General features: G+C 37.7%; 1 protein-coding gene across 1 annotated transcript; it reads left to right on the top strand.

The window, feature by feature from the left end:
- Positions 1-1,940: 1,940 nt before the first annotated feature.
- Positions 1,941-16,294, top strand: LOC139738718 (uncharacterized). Its single transcript, XM_071649354.1, has 8 exons — positions 1,941-2,198; positions 3,241-3,414; positions 4,860-5,253; positions 6,527-6,615; positions 10,744-10,876; positions 13,694-13,880; positions 15,235-15,342; positions 16,103-16,294. The coding sequence occupies exons 1-8, from the start codon at positions 2,108-2,110 to the stop codon at positions 16,292-16,294; spliced, it is 1,368 nt and encodes a 455-aa protein (XP_071505455.1). The 5' UTR covers positions 1,941-2,107.
- Positions 16,295-20,575: the final 4,281 nt, after the last annotated feature.

Raw genomic sequence — 20,575 nt, 5'->3', positions numbered from 1 at the left:
TCGACTGAGGGATACTGCCCACTGCACACCCTCTCATCTAGTCATGTGCCGCTGTCATCTCTGTATAAACACTCATTTCCACGCATATAGATAAATGTATGTGCATGATATGCATGCTCGATCTGTACTGTATACCAAAGTACACATTTGATAAAGTAGCTAGGCTACAGTTTCATACATACGAAGGTAAAGGTAGTTTTTAATCCAGGAGTGAACATACAGCGCTATTCAATATGTTGCCTATAAATTTAATAGCACATTCTTCACGGATCAAACTCTCTTGATGTAAAACTTTGTGATCACAAATGTGTACTGTTGCCAGGTGATATAGAAAATTTCTACTAACGTGGTTAGTACTACACGACCTACCTACTACTAGTATTTAACAGTTTTAAGTTAGAACATGTAGAATAGAAAAATAGAAACAGTGAATTTACGTAGTAATTGAGTATCATAGACGGGTAGTTGTGGTAACTTTATAGAACCTCCTTTCTGTCTGTCATATCAACATACCATGCAGAATCTGGTTTTACTTTTAGCAAGACTAGACCCCTCTAACTTGTTAGTTAATTTTATATCATTAATTAGAATGGTCTACTGTCTAGAGAAGTCAAATTTCACTGCACCAAAGAATTGCACTGAAATCACAGGTAGATCTAGTTTATTTGACTGAAAAATCGGTCTGTATGTGGTCGTCAGGGATATGTTCTGTGGAGACTGCATCTGGCTTCGCGAAATCCCTTCCTAATACGGAGAAGCTGTAAAGTCAACAATAATATAAAATGACCCCTCCGGACGGACAGACAGATTTTTTTATCTAGTACTAGTAGTTTATATACTCGGACCTAGTAACAATTTAAAGTCTCATGGCTCCGCCGCAGCATGCCTCGGCACCTCATCTCATGCTCACACGCCCTCCTCCATTCTCTCACTAGGAAAATCAAGGAGGTACGTTGTACCTCTATACACAGCCCAGTCGCTGTACAACACAGAGCAAACACAAAGCGAATTTCACAATAGCATTGAGTTTGATTCTTGACATCATTTTATGTCACCTCCAACTCATTAAAGACAGTCATCATTAATATAATAATGTAATATGATATAGTATGATAAAACAGAAAAAGCCAGGCGAGAAAGTACTCTGAAACTGGAAGTTCTGGCATTACAAAAGGAGTTTTCCACGTAATAAGGAAATTGTTTAACATCACCTGACGCATCGCCTCATAAATTCAGTGGTGCAGTGAAGTTACAAAAAAAAAATACATGTAGTACCCCAATGCCCTAGATGTGTCACCAGTGATGTAACGAGTGTTGCAAATATTCAGTGCTGTCGCACACCATGCAATATATTTTTTTGTGCCACTCATTGGTATGACTTACTTACAGTACAGGTATTGTGAGGCCTTGTGTACTGTCTAGTCATGTACATGTATCTATGACATCACCTTTGTAGAGCTTTAGATTTCAATTGAGCTGTCCATACCATACAATACCCTCTGTTTATTTTGAGCTCACAGCTTGTGTGTGTAGTTTTACTGTATCTCAGCAAACTACCCATGTTCTGTATGTATACATGATGTGAGTTCATAAGATAAATCTAAGAATGTCCATGTCAAAAAAAAATATGCTTTCTCGGAATTAATTCACAGGATGTAGATTGTACTGATTTGAATACACAAACATTTTTTTTTTTTCACCCAGACCTGGTTGAGTCAGAAACACGCAAGTTTTCCAAGCAGTAACTTCAAATTTTACGTTTATATTGAATCCCTAGAATGCCTCTAGAGTTAGCTGCAGAAGCTTCTGCTCACAACCCACTGCAAAAGGGACTTACAGTGTATTGCGCTGTGTCAGGACGTTTTTAGTGTCATTTACCAGTTTTCAGACTGCAATAGAAGATGTCTACTGGACAGTCAAAATACATGGACCAGTGAGGATATGCCTAATTGGGGGCCATACTGCACCTGAATAAATTTTATGTATGTTGGCATTTGATATTGACATATGATTTTTTGTTGTTGTTTTATTTACCACATCGTTCCACAGTGATCGTGTTAACTCCGCATGTCAGTTGTGAGGAAAGCTGTGTGTAGGATGCCGCAATATGGCTGAGGAGTGGAAGGATAGTGGATATCATGTGTACAGTGGAGCTTGGTACAAGATGATCTTGAAGACTGCCCTCCTGCTGATGCTAGGTAATGAAATTAATCCTGTCTATCTTCGCTTCATCCTTTCTACATAGTATTGATATATGTTCCATTGTTTCCATTGTAGTCATATCAAGTACAAAAGTACACCGTATGTTACATACATACATAATGTAGGTTTAAATAAACTATGTCTAGAAGCAAAAAGAAAGGAAATTAGATAATGAAGTGTTGTTACAATTTCAAGTTTGACTCTGATTGTGTAGCAATAAGGTCGAGGTTCTATAGGCAAGTTTCTGTCCTACAGTGGTCTCCGTGTAGGCTCTTTCACTTCTTAGAAACTTTGCTACACACTTGTCACAATCAGTATGGTCTAGCCTGAATGTAATGTAAACTAGTAATGAAGTATTTCCTTAATAAGATCAAGTGATCTGTATCACTTTCTATGAGGGATGTTTACCACCCATGAATACTTCTTGTTTTTATGCGTGCAAACAAGTTTCCACTGTGAAGATTTCTGTTTCAATGGAGACCTACAATTGTACTTGTGAATCCATTTTCAAATGCAAACTTTGCCTACATCCATTAACCCGTTGAAAACGAGTCCCGAATATACTCGGGCAGGTGTCTATGGGAAATGCGTGTTGTAGCAAAATCATTCCATCCTCAATGGGTTAAACTAAGAAAATACTCTTTTTTTTTGTGTGAGATAATGTGAAATGTCTCATTATATATGAAGAAGCGTGTAATTCCAAGAGGAATTCAACATTTATTTGATGGCAATTGGTTTTGGAATGGTTGAGATATATCCAAAACAAACTGATACTAAAACATTGTAAAAGGTGGGACCCACCTTTTATTAGTAATAGTATCAATGTGGTTTACTTTGTTTTTGGATATCTCGGCCATTTCAAAACCAGTTTTCATCAAATAAATTTTGAATTCCTCTTAGATTGGTATGCTCTGTAACATTTCACATTGGTTTCTTGGTATCTCGCAAAGAGTCAAAAGCTTAATCCTCATCTCCACCAATGTTATGTGTTCAAGAAGTTTCTCTTTGCTTGATATGTCCCTGAATTTTTGTCACCAGTTGGATCTTCTTGGTCACTGTCTTGGACGTCGTGGTTCACAGAGGCTCGACTGAGGAGAAGCATCCACAATTCTGGCAGCCTCCTACCCGATGGCTCCCTGGTATTGGAATTCAACTGTTCTTCTTTCACCCAGGAGTGTTCTGCCTGTGATCCTGGGAGTGTTGCCAATTTAGGTGAGTACTTATTGTTGTACAGGTGCAGCAGTCAAATCAGAAATTGGCATGCACTTGTGTCATGCCACATACATTATTGCCACTGGGGTGACAAGACATTGTATCTGCAATTTTGGTGAAAATGACTTCTTTGGATTAATGGTCAAATAATAGGTTAAGTGATGTCCTGTCCAAATCCGAACTGTCTTACTCCAAAAATGAAGCTACCACGGCGTGTCCGAACGAAAGGCTATCCCATTCGCCACAGTGCTCTGGCCGCCATGTTTTTGGGCTCTCCTGAACATTTGACATTTTGTAGATACGAGGTCTTGTCGCCCCAGCAACGATATATTTTTCTGTTAAATCATTTTACTTTCTTTTGAGGAGGGGGATATACAAATGTAGCTTACTATGACCAAATTACTGTTTAAAGTTTGCCAGCAAAAAAGAATTCCAAGAATTCATCGATTCCATTGAAATGTATATTTTTGGAAAACTGGGACTCACTCCATTGAATCTTAGTTGCCTGATCAGGCCACCAAAAGGTATGATCAGTAAAGTTTGGTGGCCCGACAGCAAATTTTAATAGCCCTGGGCCATGCCCAACCAAGGTTAACCTGATAAGTCATATGGAATATGGATTCTCAACAGTGCATTGTGTGCTACAGGCAGTCAAGTGCTGTATGTCATGGTTGTATGAATTATGTCTTCTTTGCACCAGTAAATTAATGTGCTAAAAGATACTGGTGAAAGTGCATTTTAGAATGCCACAGGTGGCAATCATCGATGTGCTCAAGGAGAGGAAAAAAAAACATCTTCAGCCAATGGTTTCACCTGTGTTCAAGAAAAAAAATATGCAACTTTATTCTTGACTTTGCTAATATTGCCATTGTGTAATCGTGAATTGGGTACAAAATCATGTCATAAGTGGCCAGTGAATCATTGTACAATTGTATCACAGCTGAGATTGAGTTCGAGGACTCTTGGCCTTTGGCCTCAAATGTTACAGTACTCTGGTTGGTAGAGGGTGTGCACAGGGTGCTGTGTAAACACCATGGTGCTTTTAGGATTAGTATGGCCCATGGAATATTACTCATGCAGTGTTGGGTATGTGAGGACCCAAGCATTATCAGTTTTGGAGGCGGAGTTCATCAAACAGCCCTGGCAAAGTTCACATTTGAATACAAATCAAATCAAAAGGCAATGTACAGTAGCGAGGCAGTTTGTTTGTTTACAGCACTACTATAAGATATTGTCATGAGTGAATTCTATACGGTATATGAAAATACTTGGTGGAATTTCAAAATTTGGAGTTGATGATGAAATGATACACTTGTATATATGTGTCATTGATATATAAGTGAATTTATACAGCTGTTATGAGTAGGTATTGTCCAAGGTCTTTTCTCAATTTAAAAGAAAAAAAATATGTTTGTATTTTTTTGCATGCTCATGGTACTATTCAGGTGAGAAAGACTGTGCGTGCTGTGACAAGAGTGGTTCCTGTACAAATGAAGAACTCTGTATACAATGCGGTGAAGGCGAGTACCAGCCTGAATCCGGCCAAACGGAGTGCCTCTTGTGTCCAAAAGGTTCATTTTCAAATACCACATCAGCCATGAGCTGCACGCCATGTCCCAAGGGGTATGCCCAGCCCGGGGAGGGTAACGCCACCTGCGACATTTGCGAAGAGGGCTTTTTCTCTAACAAGACGGGCCTCTCAAAGTGCTTCACTTGCCCCCGTGGAAGCTTCTCCAACCACACGGGTAGCCACAACTGCACAAAGTGTCCAGTTGGTCAGAGTCAGCCGGACTTAGCAGCGACCGGGTGTGAGCTTTGCCAGCCAGGGTCGGCCAGTAGGTAAGTGGATTTACGCCAAGAAGAGCTGTCAACAATTGTACACTGATATCCCAGCAAGCAAGGAGGAAATGTCTGACAAGGAATAGCATCCCTGCTTTGTTTTGCTGTCTACTGGTTATATAATTCCATATTCATTACTATGGACAATGACAGTTTTTGTCTGAATTAGGTTATCTCCACCTTTGAAGTAGAAATAAACTATTGAACACAAGCGATATAAAATCATTTAATTTGAACGCATTGCCTATCAATATCAGAAAAGTGGTCATTTGACTGACTGCGGCAGGAATCATTTTCAAGGGTGACAGCTGCAAAACTGACTTAAGTGGTACAGGTGACTGTCAAGGCTCCTAACTGTTTAAATTTTAGAGATCTCAAGCTCCAGAATTCACACAGCCAATTCATATTAAGATACAATATGAGGTAATAAAGACAAATTCAAGTGTTTGCTTATGACAGAGGCAATAATAGCCTGATTGTTCACTCAAGGTCGTAACAAGTTGATGCGACATAAAAACTGTTAGTTTTCTATCTAGTAATGCAGCTAAGTATTGTTCTGCTGGGATGCCTTTTGACACTTTACATTGTAGGTACAGAGTAATTACTGTGTGTACTGCCCTTTAAGAGGTAGTTACAATTAAGTTACTTTCATACTCTCGAGTGATACCACAGCGAAACTGTCAAAGTTTGAAGTTACCTTTTAAGCTCACAAGAGTGCTACGCACCGAGGGCTTTCTTTGTTGACTCTTGCAGGGTAGGAAAGGCACAAGCAAAACACATAATGTCATCATGTTTGGCTCTGATTCAATCAAAGGTCATCTGCATATTTCTTCTTGGTTTTATAAAGGCCAAATGCTCTATAGAAAGAGAAAAGGTTATGATGAGTTAGAGCTACGTGAAGATATGAATTATGATATTAATTAGTGACTTATCAGTCTCTGTTTTGAGTCATGTACAATTTCTTTTACCTATTGCTGATTTGAACCTGGGTTGTCATGTACACATTCAAGAGGAATTTCAGAATATTTTTGCATGAAACAAAATTGGTTGCACACACAACCAAAATAGCAAACAAACAAACAAATACCAGTAAAGAACCCCCCCCCCACAAGAACAAAGAATTCACAACCCATGAAACAAAACAAAACAAAAAGTCTACTATGTCTTTCTGTATGATAAATGAGTAATGGCCCCATTGATTATACCATTTAGTGGTATTCCATGTCATATTCTGTATATTTTGTATAAATGCCAGTGGTTCCTCTTCCTGCAGTGTGCCAGGAAGTCCCCAGTGTACCGAATGTGAGGCAGGAACATTTGCCAATGTGTCTGGCAGCAAATACTGCACTCCGTGTCCACCAGGTGAGGTTATACATGTAATGAACTAGCCTTGTGAGATGTTTATCTCTTGAGGTTCGTTGTGTGTGTGTGTGTGAGTGTACATGTTTGCATGAGTGTAGGCTTACTTATATGTCCTTTCTTGAAGTGAACTCGTATGACACTCATGTGATCAAGTTGAGCCAAGTTTGACTTCTTATGTCGTATGCTTTAACTTTTTTTGTGTGTGTCACTGGTGTAATTTTCCTGTGCAGTGCATTGGATCTTGAAAGGGGAATTAGTCGATGCACAGTGCTGTAGTTTCTGCATTTCATTTTTATATTGTTTGCTTGATCCCATGCCATGAAATTACATCCCAACTAAGGAATAAGGAATCAAAATGTGTGTGATTAGTGTACAAATCTCTGTCAAAACAAATGTCAAATTCATATCCTTTTATAAGTTGTTACTGTCTCACTTGCAATTGTAACATGAAATTCCCAAACTACTCCATCATTCAGTATCAGGAAGGTTTTGACAAAATTGCTCTTAATAATCATACATCGATGTTTATTAGTAATTGATGAATTTCCTGACTTTGCGATATGTTCTCTTTAAATGACATTTGTGTGAAGTGACGTAACACAAGACAAAGGCTGTTTGTCTAGAGAGCCTTGTGCAGATGAGAATACTTAATGAACTCATTCCACTTTTGTTTGTTTGTTATCTGTATCTCTCCTTCTTCTCTGCTACTCTTTTAGTTATCATTGATATGCAATTTTACATTGTGTGTATTGGTGTAATGACATCTCTGTGTGTATTTGTTTCTGCAAGGTCCTCACCAATACTAGATTTAATGGGTGACTATACTTATATTTATGATTTCTGTCGCATTTTGCCATATATTCTGTGATTTCTGTATGATTTTTTGGAAATTTATCACAAACATTTAAATGTGGATTCAGTTCATGCAGAAATAATAGTCAAACACATCAGGGAAGTCAGAGGAAAATAAGCAGTTGTTACAAAATTTATGAATAGTTGTTTGTTTTGATAAACCCATGTGCTGCCGTCACTAGACTAGAAGACTTCAGCAATTTGTGATTTCTTAGCAGTCGAACTATACATGTATAAAAATTATATATTAAGAGGGTTCCAGTTGTTTCTATCTTGCTAGCATAATGAAAGATCGCTTCACTTACCTCTTTCAGAATGCCTTTTCTAAATTTTCTCAAACATAACTTGTGCCTTAAAAACGAGTTTATGTGCATGCACTGAATTCAGATGATATTTCAGGTAAAATTCCCTATGAAGACTGGCAAAATAATCTCAACCCAAATGTATTGCCAGCATGACCCCACAGCACACATGAAAAGAATTTCCACGAAGATTTTTTTTTTTCTCCAAAATGGAGAGACTACTGTACAATTGTAGCATATATTGTGAGAATCCCCGATCGTCATCAAGGATACCTGGAACTGACACCATTTTTATGAGTCTCAGGCCACTCTTCTCAAAGCAAGTAACAAGACAGGTCTAAACACAGTGACCTTCAAGCATATCTGTGCTCACTATTATGGTGGAATGAAATAAAAATTGTAAGCATTGATAACCCACAAACTGTTGGGGTCACATCTTCTTGAACAGGTTACATACAAGTGTATTGATGAAGGACTGAATGGTTGACTTGGGATTTTATGATAGTTGTATATGAAGCAAATTTGCAGCACCATATATTTCTGTCATGAAAAAAAGGTAAATACACATAATTCTAATTTCAGTTTTCTAAACTGTGAACTTAACACATTTTTTTTTTTTCAATTTGACATATTTGTACACTCAGTTCCTGATGGTTATGAAAGATGTAGGTATCCTCACTTGTTATGTCTTGACTTTTGACCAAGTCATTTCAAAGAATTTACTGGAAGGTTGTAAGTTTGTATTATATCCAAAACATTTTAAAAATTGTTGAAACTTATTTTTAATGTAACATTTATAAAAAATATGCTGAGATCAAATCCACAAATACCAGCATTACAGAAAATCAACACCATTGTGGAAAAAACAAACAGGACCCAAAACAGGACAAAGAAATATTGTGGTGAAACAGTTAATTCCTTGTTTGGAACATCACTAGGCATTATTGAAATGTGGATGATTAAATTGATCTTACAAAACAGCCTTAAGATATTTTTTTTCCTCAGCCAAATATAGATTTGATGAGCAAGTAACTTTATGGGTGAAATTGATGTAGAAATATAATGCAGGTAGAGAGAACGGAAATGAAGAAGACAGTGTATCGAACAGTCATTACATATGTGAGTTTCGATCTCTGGTTGATCAAAACAGAGTGTTTCTTTTTTCATTATAAAATGTGTCTTAAGCATAGAATTCGAAGAAATGTTCATTCCTTGAAGTATTTCCTTGGGAATACATCCCCCATTTTTTTCTTACTGTTTGTTTACAAGCAAACCATTCTTTTGGAAGGTCTAGTATCAAGATATTTATTATTCACAAACATGACTAATAGATAAAACTTATTTTGTGAAAACCTGTCACGTCGATATGGTACTGTAGTTACAGCATGAAGGAGAAAAAAAGATACCACTTCATGAGCACAAACAAAATAAGAAAAAAACTGCAGTGAAATTTCAAGTTCATTATCCACTGTGGAAAGTCCAAGGTACCAAACTTGGCCAATTCAGAATTATTGCTGTGTATTGATCAAACTGTGTAAACAGTTTCATTGCTCTTTATTGCTGACAAAATTTTGTGCTGTAGTCTATATGATTTCTATGACACCAGGGTATAAACATTGCTGTGGTTAAAGCCCTTGTACTTGTACTAAGTATGCATTCGTAGATACATTTTTCATGTCACAAGGGTTAAGAGTATCAACATGAGGGCATTGGTCTACTGGTCAATGCTGATAGTGTTACCATGATAGTAACTTGTATTTCTATACAACAGTTGCATACTCGTCTCTTTCTTTTAATGTACATAGTCCGAATATGACTGTATGAAAATGTTAATTTTTATTTTAAACAGATCTTTTTGTGTGTGTGTGTTGGGGGGGGGGGGGGGGGACACCTAATTGTCTTTGGTTTTAGGTCAATATGAAAATATCTTGTTATGGTGGGTGCATATACTTTTTTGAATAGTGAGGAATTACAGATACACAGTGCATGTATTGCATGATTTTGTTTTACTCAGATTTAAGTAACAAAAAAATTATTTGTTTAACATAAGTAATACTCTTCTGTCACTGGTTATCAAGGAATGCTGAGTAACTTGAGTGTTATAAGTCCAGGGCCCCGTTTTATCAAGCGATATTTAGAATAATCAATTGTAAATTCCCTTACCATACAGGTTGCCATAGAAATATGACAGAAATCAACTATATAATCAATTATAATCTTCATAAAACAGGGCCCAGATTATCTTTTCATGGTATGTAGGCTTTTTGTTGTGATTATCCTTCAGCATGTAAGGATGACATTTTGAAAGCATCAGAATTCTTAAGTAAGTCAATTAAATGTTCATGATCATGAATTTTTGACATTCACAACTCTTTGGCTTGTATTCACAACAAAGATGGTTTAAAAGTAAAATGATCAGATGGTTTAGATTCAATCCATGGACTAAAATAAGTGTGAAGTAAGCGTACCTTTCACATGTTTATTACTAGGTATTAGATATCTTTTGGCATGTGCAATCTCTCAAACGCATTTACGCACACAGAATTTGCATTTGATAAACCATGGACTTGATATAAACCACCTTCGTGAATATGGACCCTTTTGTCTACAATTTACCTACTGTACATAGTATGTAAGCAAAATATATATTCTGAATTGTACAGTGCATAGAGAAGCATGTGTTGATTATGTGCTTTATAAATGCAGTACAGTAGAAACTTGGTATAAAGTGATTCTATCTGATATAACAAAATACCTGATATAAACTAATTTCTTGTTTCAATAAATGTATTTCCTTTGTATTGTATTGACTATTGACAACTGGTATAACAAAATATCTGATAGAAAGAATAAATTGTCTTGGTCCCCAGGATCTTGTTATACTGAGTTCCCTCTGTATTATGATTATTATTATTATTCGATTCATGCGTGTTCCTGATCTCATGTATTTTCATTGTATGTGTGTCTGAGACAGGTAAAGTCAGCAGTATGCCAGGGGATGTGAACTGCACTAGCTGCCCAATAGGTTACTTCCAGTGGTTCTCTGGTGAGACAGAGTGTCAGCCGTGCTACGCTGGGTCATACTGCAACCGCACTGGCTGCTCAGCGTAAGTCTCTTTCCTATTAAAGAGGGATCATATATCATTTTTATATAGGGTATATGACACAGATCTATCATGTGTATCTAGATCGACATGTATTTATCACTCTATTTTATATTTCTCTATCTATCTAGCTGGCCTCTCAAATCAACAGTCAAGCAATACTTTGGTTTGGGTTTCTTCATGCCGTGAGTCTGTTACATTTTTGGAAGAACTTGAAGTGGATTTTTATGGAAAAGGAGCAAAGATTAAGAAAATTAACAAATGAGCAGTGGGGATTAGTGTGTCTCCTCGCTTTACAGTATGTTAGCAGTGCCGTGGACATTGTCTTGTTTCTAGATTCTGCGCTGAAGGTTTGGTTTCTAAGTATGGCATGGGTTTCATGTTGACATCAACCTGGCATTCAATATCAAAAGAAATTGCAAGTATGAGAGATAATTTGTGTTCGTTTCCTTTGATTTTATTTTTCTTTTTGTGGGCAGGAGTTACGTACACACCCAATAAATGCCTTTGGGTGTGTAAGTAATGAAGATATGATAATGCCATTGCATGATTCACATACCAGTATCTATGCTGAGTAAAGAAGCTTCTATCCATATCATGATTGAAATGGTTTCCACTGTTTCACATCATAGCAATTTATATCCTGTAATTGTAGCAAGTGGTTTACTCCCTCTTTGAAAGGGCCGTAATTCATTTTATTATTTTTTTCTTTCAAATCAATATACAGTGTATATGCATGTGACATTGTATGTGTGTGTGTGTGTTAAAAAAACAAACAAACAAAATGTTGTTGGCCATACAGAATATTGAATGAATTAAGTTTGACTTCAAAGAAGAGACGGTCTGCAGTGGCCTTTGTAGGGACATGCTCAGACTGCAACTCTGAACTGGCTTTTGTAGTGAGTACTGTGTCTGTTTTACTTCAGCTATTGATGGGAAAATTTATAAAGTTTTGAAGGATGTAGATTTACCTTGTTGGCTGAAGTACAAAATAATACATTGTCTACCAGTTAGGTACTGGGTTAGTTGGAAAATGTATGACTCTCAGTGCAGTTTGTTATTGTTTCTCTGATGATACTTTGTGACATGGTACTGAGAAGTTGGAAGAACCATGCACATATGTCACATGTCAGGAAGTTTAGTAATCTAGCCACCAGTCAGCTTCCTTACACCTGAATGTGCATGTACCTCCTCGTCTGTGAATCTTTCCTGTGCTTTCAGTGCTGATTGGCACAGAAAATCCCATAGCATTGTACACACTGTCCAGAGTCTTTGGCAATGGATGGGTTAAATTTTTGTTTGTTTTGTTTGTTTTTGCTGTCTGCTCGAGATTGATCTCTCTCTCTCTCCTTTTATTGTAAGCTCCTGCAAATGCTTTTCTCCCATTGTGTTCAAAAGACAATGAAATGACACGTGGTGTCCTTTGTCACACAGTCATAGGGTCTGTTCACGTGACTGCCACTGACCTTTCATGCTAGTTAATGGTCAGAGACTACAGCGGGCTAATTCCTGCTGTTTGTTAAAGCCTTGACTGGCCTTGGATTTGACAAATAATTGTGTAGCTAGATTAAACACCAGTCATTATTTCTTTTGAAAACCAAAGTTGTAGCTCTCTCACTTTATATGGGTGCACAAGTAGAAGAAATCTTTCAGAGCTAAAATGGCTCAGTGCATGAATGTGTATGACATACACATCACCAATGTTTAATTTTTATTACCCCTGCCAAGGGAGGTTATGTTTTCGTTACCGTTGGTTTGTTTGTTAGTTAGTTTGTTAGTTTGTTTGTCCGTGTGCAAAATAACTCAAAAAGTCGTGCACGGATTTGGCTGAAACTTACAGGGAAGGTTGAGAATGACACAAGGAACAGATGATTAAATTTTGGTAGTGATCTGGAAATTTTTATGGATTTTATGATGGATTTTCGATATTTTGGCAGGAAGGGTCAGTGAACTTGAGAGTTCAAGCTGCGCAGTTTTGAGGTTTTCATACGCGCACTAAAGTGCATGCTCTTGTTTCTGCTAGGGCGAGGCGCCGCGCAGCTGAGGATTTATGATTTTTCAGCATGCATACGTATGGATGGAAATCACTGATCTCTATGGAAGAGTAAGATCATCATTGGAAAGTAGCTGCTTGGCGGAGGTCTGCGCTCTCAGAGTGCTTTTCTAGTTTGCAATTGTTTTATTTTTCCCATTTGTCTTGTCTTTCTTGTAAGATATCTTGACAATGTGTCTCTAGGGGGACAAAGAAAGATTAATTTCTCATCTTAAGGGGAAATGAGAGGAACTGGACAGTGACATTTTGAGCAAATTCACTGATGACACTGAAAAAGATATGATTTTTGTAAAGTTGTGAATAACTCAAAGTAGCAATTCTGTGTTGTCACATGGGAACTTCCTCCATTTACTGTAATATAAGTCAGAGTTTAATTTCCCATCTGTAAGTAGTTATTCAATCGTACCTGCACCATAATTAAAATCTTTGTAAATGTGTTTATCTATAGACCCCTGAATAAAAGAAAAGAAGAAATGTATTCTGTCATTTAAAGTTCATATTAAAAAAAAAGAACAGATTTTATGGAATTTCATGCATGTGGCAAATTGAATATGACCTCACATGCTACTCCCGTAACAAAAACATCATACTCCAGTAGAAAAAGAATACAGTTTCTTTTAGGCAGTGACAGTGACGGTTTGCATTGGCACCTGCAGGGGTAGGAAGAAGGGGCGGGGCCTAGTGGTTATTCTTTTATGCACATTCTTTTTTGTTTTAAATCTCCTCTTTTGACACACATGATTAATGAAGGTGTTTTCGCCACGTAGGTGTGACGAGTGTCCCGCTGGGAGAGAGTCCAGGCACCGAGCAGCATACAATTGTACCCAGTGCGAGCCCGGCTTCAGCAAGCCCCTGGCCTCAACCAGTCTCTGTAGCCAGTGTGCCAAGGGCTACTACCAGACCCAGGCGGGGCAGCTGACCTGCCTTCTGTGTCCCGAAGGCTTCTACTGTGCGGTGAGTCAAGTAAAATATGAACATTCTCATTCTCATTCTCATCAGTTTTTAATTTTTTATTCTCTTCAGAGAAGTCAAGAGTACTCTACTTTAGCAAAGGAAGTTTTACAAGTAAATTGTATGAAGCATGGTGGCATACTTAGTGTGTACTTCTTTCTTGTAGTTTCATTTAGCAATGGAGGGTTTTCCAGAAAATTATAATGAAGCATTTTAACATTTTATCTCTTGTAGCATCCAATTCTCTCTTGTTTAAACAGTTATTTCATTATTTTAGTTAGTACTGTTTTTATTCTTTTGTTGTCTTTCAAGGACTGTACTTTGACTTTCCTGAAGAAGGCCTTTTTCCACTGCCGTACTTTGTGGTTAACTACAGCCAAATTGTTGTTGTGCTCTAAACCAGTGCAATGCCATGTACCTTTCCTTTTTTTTATGAGCAATATACACAACTAGAAAAGCATTCAGAGAGGGCAGACCTCTGCTAAGTAGTTCATTTTCACCCATACACACTTGTATGCTGAAAATATCCCAGTATAGAAGCCCTTTGTTACGTCATCAGCTTCCAGCTATGCGGCATCTCTCCCAAGTAGAGCAAACGCTTTAGAGCACGGATGCATACCTCAAATGCGTGCAGCTTGAACTCCCAAGGTCATTGACCCTATCTGCCAAAATATAAGATATCCTTCAAAAATCCCTAAAGATTCCTGGATCACTAGCAAAATTTCATAATCTGTTTCTTGTGTCATTATCAACTTTTCCTGCAATTTTCATTCAAATCGATTTACAGCTTTTTGAGTTATTTTGCACACAAACAAACAAACAAACAAACAAACAAACAAACAAACCAACGGTGATGAAAATATAACCTCCTTCCTTTGCGGAGGTAGTTACTAGAGTGATGATTTGCTTTTGTGCTCTTCCCTTGTAGATAGACTGCCGTTAGTTCAAATATGCTTGTGTGTTGTACATGACTCTACAATTCATAGCAATCTGTATCAAAGTCCAATGATAAGATTTGTAAGTACTGGCAATTTGTCTTGGCCTAGGCACGCAGGGTTGGGGCAGGGATACCAGAGCTGCCAAGTCTCCCTGATTCTGCAGGAGTCTTCCTGAATATGCCAAAATCTGTTCATGTCTGAATAAGAGAATATTAAAATCTCCCTGATTTGGGAATTATTTTCACCCATTGAAATGCATGTAACACACAGATATCTCCCTGATTGCTGTGTGGAATCTCCCTAATTTGGATGTGGGAATGTTGGCAGACCTGGGATACCATTAGTATTGGGCTAAGTAAGTGAAACAAATGAATGTCATCAATTTCACACATTGTTTTATATTGTGCTTCCTCTGACAGTGTTTCTCATGCGACCCAAAGCCCTGCCCTCCGGAAGCCTCGTGCCCTGCGGGTAGCTTTGAGCCAAGGTACCAAACTTGCGGCCCGCTCTTCAGCGAGAAAAACAAGGTGAGATTCGTCCGGACAGAGATGTTCAATATGCATCATGGCACATCCTAGATCGCTGTTGTAAAGAATTGTGACAATTGTGACAACTTTTTGACAGAGAGATTTTTAACCATCAAATCAAGCAGTGTGATATATTCATTGGGATATAACGATACAGGAAAAATGAGTCAAAGGGAAGCATCTGTGTGGCATTTTTTATATTAATAAGAATAAAAGGAAACCTCAAAAACAAAGACGCACTATTTTTGTTCATATTTTCAAAATGAAAGTGGAATCCTGTTCGGAAATTGATTTAGTTCTGATTGAGGAAGTTTGATTCAGGAAGTTTGTTGCCGAATCATAGGAACATGTCAATAAGAAATTGAAGTGATTAACTCCTGATGTGCCAAGCACTTTACTGTAACTCACCAAATTGTTTTCACTGACATTCAGTAATCCATCCAAACTTGACCTAGTTTTAAAAAAAGCAAGCCCACTCGGGTAAAGCAGTGTGCATCAGTCCAACAGGGTGGCCATGGTGACATGAATAGAGATTAGGGGGATTAGGTAATGATAATTCATCGACAATTAGTTCCCAAGCCTCAGAGCCACTTGGCAAAGAATGCACTCCACCATGCTTGCCAATCAGTGAACAAAGGAAAGTAAGGGCTGTTTAATAGTCTTTTAACTGAATATGTCAAATGGTATTGGAGAGTCCCAAAAAAGGAAGATGTACTGCAAAAGACTCTTATGTGCATGGGTTTTATTTTGTTTTCTCCAGAAATGTGTGCCAACCATTGGGTTCTACTGCCTTGTCGCTGCCATCGGGGTGGTGACCCTTGTGGCAGTCTTCATTCTCTTAGAGAGGTACCGGTCCAGAAAGCACTACCTGAGGGCACGGACAGAGGAGGAGGAGAGGCTACTCTCCTCCCACCAAAGATCCACCGAGGAGCCCGTATATCAGGGATTCTAAACTCTCTCTCTTATTTTGCCCCTCAAGACGCCACAGCTTACTGTCTTTGGATAATGTGTGGACGCTGCGGGTCTTTGCTATCGAATGCCATGAAATTTTTGGTGCCGGAAGTTGGACAGAAGAAAGGAATGAAGTACTGGAATTGCGCCAAGTTGGTCACAGCTGTAGAGAAATTGAAAGTGCAGCTTTGTCAAGAAGGATGCATCCATTTTGTCTTCCAGATTTAATGTCAAATTGGCAGCCTTTTTTTTTCTTAAATTCCACCTTTTTTAAAAAAATTGTTGCCTGTTTCTTTTTATAGGCTGTCTTCGAGGATAAGGTGTAATCCTTTATCTTCGCAGACTCTGACTAGCTGCGATTGCGCCACAGAACGATGCCGTGAGCAATATATTTTTACATCTATGTGTGTAGTCATGCATTTCTCGTTTATAACTTTTACCTGAGCACGAGTCATATGATAGAAGAAGACAAAGAAGTCATTTACACACAGACGGAAGCCACTGTTTAATGTGTTTGGCATCTGCATACATTCATCTAGAGTCTTGTGTGGTGTCATGTTTAATGTCCACCTTATATTTGTGACCTTGTCCTGCAGTTGTCAGATGGACTCAAACAGGACTAATTAGGCCAAGGACCAAGCGTCACTGTTTCCATTGGAGCTGATAAGAACCTTGGTCATCTCTGACTTTGGCCCTTGAGGCTATCCATGTGTATTTGCCATCTTTCATGTGATCTCTTCTATTTTACATACATGTATGAGGTTAGAGGCAATTCAATCTTATCTTGTACTCAAATACTATTTAAAAAAAAATCAACAACACTAACACAAAAACATTTAATCAGGCTCATTGTAAAGGGTTATATGTGGTGCAGGTGGTTTAAACCTGAAGAAAAATATAAACAAACCAAAAATTCATTATCTTTTTGCATATGTTTCTCTAATCCCCCAACCCCAACTCCAACCCCCTCTCTGTGAAAAAAAAAGAGGAAAAGAGGCAAAACAATCAGTTAAGAGACTGTTGTATTTGAATAAATCACAGACAGTGTTAAGTGTGCCAGAGGTCACCATCAAAATGGATTTCACTTTTCACAAGGCAATCCAAAATTTGTATGCATTATGAACCAAGACATTTTTTTTCCTTCTTTTTGTAGGTGCTAACTGGTTTGAAGTGTCATTGGTTCCATATCATTTTCTTTCTTTCTTTCTTTTTTATTGAAAGTTGGGTCTTTTTAGATCTTTTTTGTTGCATATCTGTGCCTGCATGACAAACTATGTGCAAACAAAATAACTTCTGTGAGTTGGGAAGTGTCTTGTCCCTGGAAATTAAATGAATAGATATAAAATATGAAATATTCATCAAGGAAATTACAATACATGCTTTCTAGACCAAGTCTCACCTTTTCAAAGGTACATTTGTGAAGTGATAAACACTGCCTGTAAAGATCTTTAAAGGGATAAACATTATCATCATTCTACCTGTAAATTTCTTTTGGTTCCATTAACTTCTCTATCTCTCATGTGGAAAAAAAAAGGCTTCTCTTCTGGTCTGGTCGGAACTACAAGAAAAAAATCTAGTAATAGAAGCACCGCTCAGTTGTTAATCAGGGTCAATTTAAAAGGATTCAAGCTGATTGTAGTGTCTGTGACCTATTCCTGTAACAGCTAAATTTTTAAAGAAAAGAGTATTTGTACCTTGTTTTTATCAGATCTCAGTAACTATTTGCATGTGATTTATATACGTATATAACTATATAGAAGTGCTCTAAATTTACTTTTGTGTATAGATGTTTTCCAACGAATCATATAGATGTATATTTTTGCTGTAATTATTTATAGATGTGGGTTGATCAAATCGTATGTGCAAAATATATTGGCATTAAAATTTATGGAAATTGTGCAATGTTAGAATTGATGTGTTCTTTTACGAATTCATCCTCTTCTTCTTTCATGTTGTGGAGGAGCAAGAATTATAGTCATAGCATGTAAGAGTGGGCATTCGGATTAGATCAGTCATTTCTTGAAGTTTCAAACTTTGTAGCATGGACTTGGTAGTCTCTGAGATTCGAATCATTCCAAGTAAATTGTACCATGCTCACTGTAAGAGTAATCTACAGTTTCCGATCCAGAAACTTTCAGACTCAGTGTGAATACCTATGTGGGGGTCATTTTTGTCACAAATTTCTGTAAATGTAATGTTTCTATAATTCATTCCTTATACACATTTTAAGAAGATATTACCTCACGCTCACTGGTACTTATCTTAACTGGGTGACACATTTGTAGCAATGTTAGCTAAATTGTAAAGCATGTAAACATCTGGCATGTATAATCATAGCTCCTTTTTGACAAGATGTTTTAAGAAAACATTACACATATATAGTAATGCTGTGGGGCATTGATATTTACCCTAAGATAATGTGTTTTTCAAAGGCCAGGTCTGTTTCATTGGCATTTTTCCAATGTGGACTCAAACTTCGAAGTTTTGTAGTGATTTTGTGAAACTGTGGAAGTTCTCACTCATGAGTTTCCAGAGTGTGGGTCTGGTAGCGTGAAATCTCACATTTTTTACTCACATTTTTTACTCACATGACATTCAGCAGCTGGCATAGGCTCCCTGTAAAGGACAAGTTCACCTTCAAAAACATGTGGATTGAGTAAATGCTGCAATATCAATAAAACACATTAGTGAAAGTTTTAGGAAAATTAGACAATTCAATTTTTGATTCGTTAGACGAGAAGACTATGGGTGCACCCCTGTCTGGATCCACCACTGGAAAGGGCAAGTCAAGTGCTCTTTTATTGTGCGAGAAAAGTAAAAATACGTTGAATATTCTTTATTTTCTTTTTCTTTTTTGTTCTAACCATGTGACATGGAGTCAAAAGCGGCCTGAGCTTTCGATCTTAGCAGAATCTTCGTCAGAGGCAAAATGACAAACAGGCAGGGAAAGCAATCACATATAAGGACTTCACACAACAAGAACAGTCAGTTACCTGTTGGGCTCCTTGCCCATGACCTCCTACCCTCTCCTTTTGTTTCCTTTGTTCTGTGTCCCTAGCCTGTCCCTGATTGTTCTTGTTGTGTGAAGTCCTTAGAAGTGATTGCTTTCCCTACCTGTTTGTCATTTTGCCTCTGACGAAGATTCTGCTAGGATTGAAACCTCAGGCCCCTTTTGACTCCATTTTACTCCATTGGCTCGCCACTATTGGATAAGCAGTTTTCAGCAGTTTTTTTTTTTTACTACACTACCCATGTGACATCACAGACTGTAGTAGTCTTCTCATCCAGTGATGGCGTCACTGAAACTTCAAAAATACATGACTTTTGAACAGATTGTCAAAATTTCCTCAAACTTTCACTAATGTCTTCCACTTATATTGCTTCTTTCACTCAATCCAGGTGTATATGAAGGTGAACTTGTCCTTAAAGGTGTGTGTAACGTGCCTTACCTTTGTCCTGCTTGTGGGCTCCCACACGCTGTAAATTTCCGCAGCATGCAAGGGATCCACAAGCACGGCCATACCCACCATACCCACCATTCCGCAGGTTTTGAAGACATTTGAAGACATATCTTAAGTGGCTTTTGACAGAGGAGTGATATCTTGCGAGTTTAAATCTCAAGATATTCGCAAAATAGAATGGGTCTACAGTCTCTTCAGTAATTGAAGGATATGTCATCATGCACTGCCCAAGATGCACTGTCTTAGTAGGGTCAGGAAGGCAATAATATTCATTTCAGTACGTAGATATTTTTAATCGAAGAGAATAGTTATAGTGGCTATAAAATTACTGCTATAGATGTACATTACAAACACAGTTTGTGAACGAGAAGCATTTATGTGTAGGCAATGGGGATGGTCTATGAGGCACTTTAAGAGATTACCAGTTACTAATTGTTCCTGTCAGCTAAAGCTGCTGTCTGTTGAAACTGACATCAAAACGAAACAAAAAACACATTAATTGTGCGTGTAATAGGTGCTTTACACTCCATGACGTTCACAGTACAGGAACTGATTCTACTCATCCTGATGTGAGATAAGAACAGAGTTTAGAGATCTTTTATTTGCATAACTCTTTTAAGTATGATAGGAGCTGAAAAAGGTCGTGTTGGACTTGATAAGAATAGTACATGTAAAGCACACATGTCCCCAACAAAATTTGTATGTATTCTTGTTAGCCTACAATATTTGCATTGTTTGAAATGTATCTGAGGATGATTTTTTTAAACGTATCTTTTATTAATACGAGGATGTTTTTCCATGGATGAATCTGTATATTTATT

The sequence above is a fragment of the Diadema antillarum genome, unplaced genomic scaffold (genome assembly GCF_040938485.1).
Source record: "Diadema antillarum isolate AM-2024a unplaced genomic scaffold, OU_Dant_1.0 seq00000766_RagTag, whole genome shotgun sequence".
NCBI lineage: Eukaryota > Metazoa > Echinodermata > Echinoidea > Diadematoida > Diadematidae > Diadema > Diadema antillarum.
This window is presented reverse-complemented; position numbering and strand designations above follow the sequence as displayed.

Excerpts from the sequence above, each read along its gene's own strand:
- LOC139738718 (XM_071649354.1), top strand. The coding sequence starts at position 2,108 with ATGGCTGAGGAGTGGAAGGATAGTGGATATCATGTGTACAGTGGAGCT. Across the intron at positions 13,881-15,234 it reads CCGAAGGCTTCTACTGTGCG|TGTTTCTCATGCGACCCAAA; the intron begins GTGAGTCAAGTA and ends TTCCTCTGACAG. Across the intron at positions 15,343-16,102 it reads TCTTCAGCGAGAAAAACAAG|AAATGTGTGCCAACCATTGG; the intron begins GTGAGATTCGTC and ends TGTTTTCTCCAG.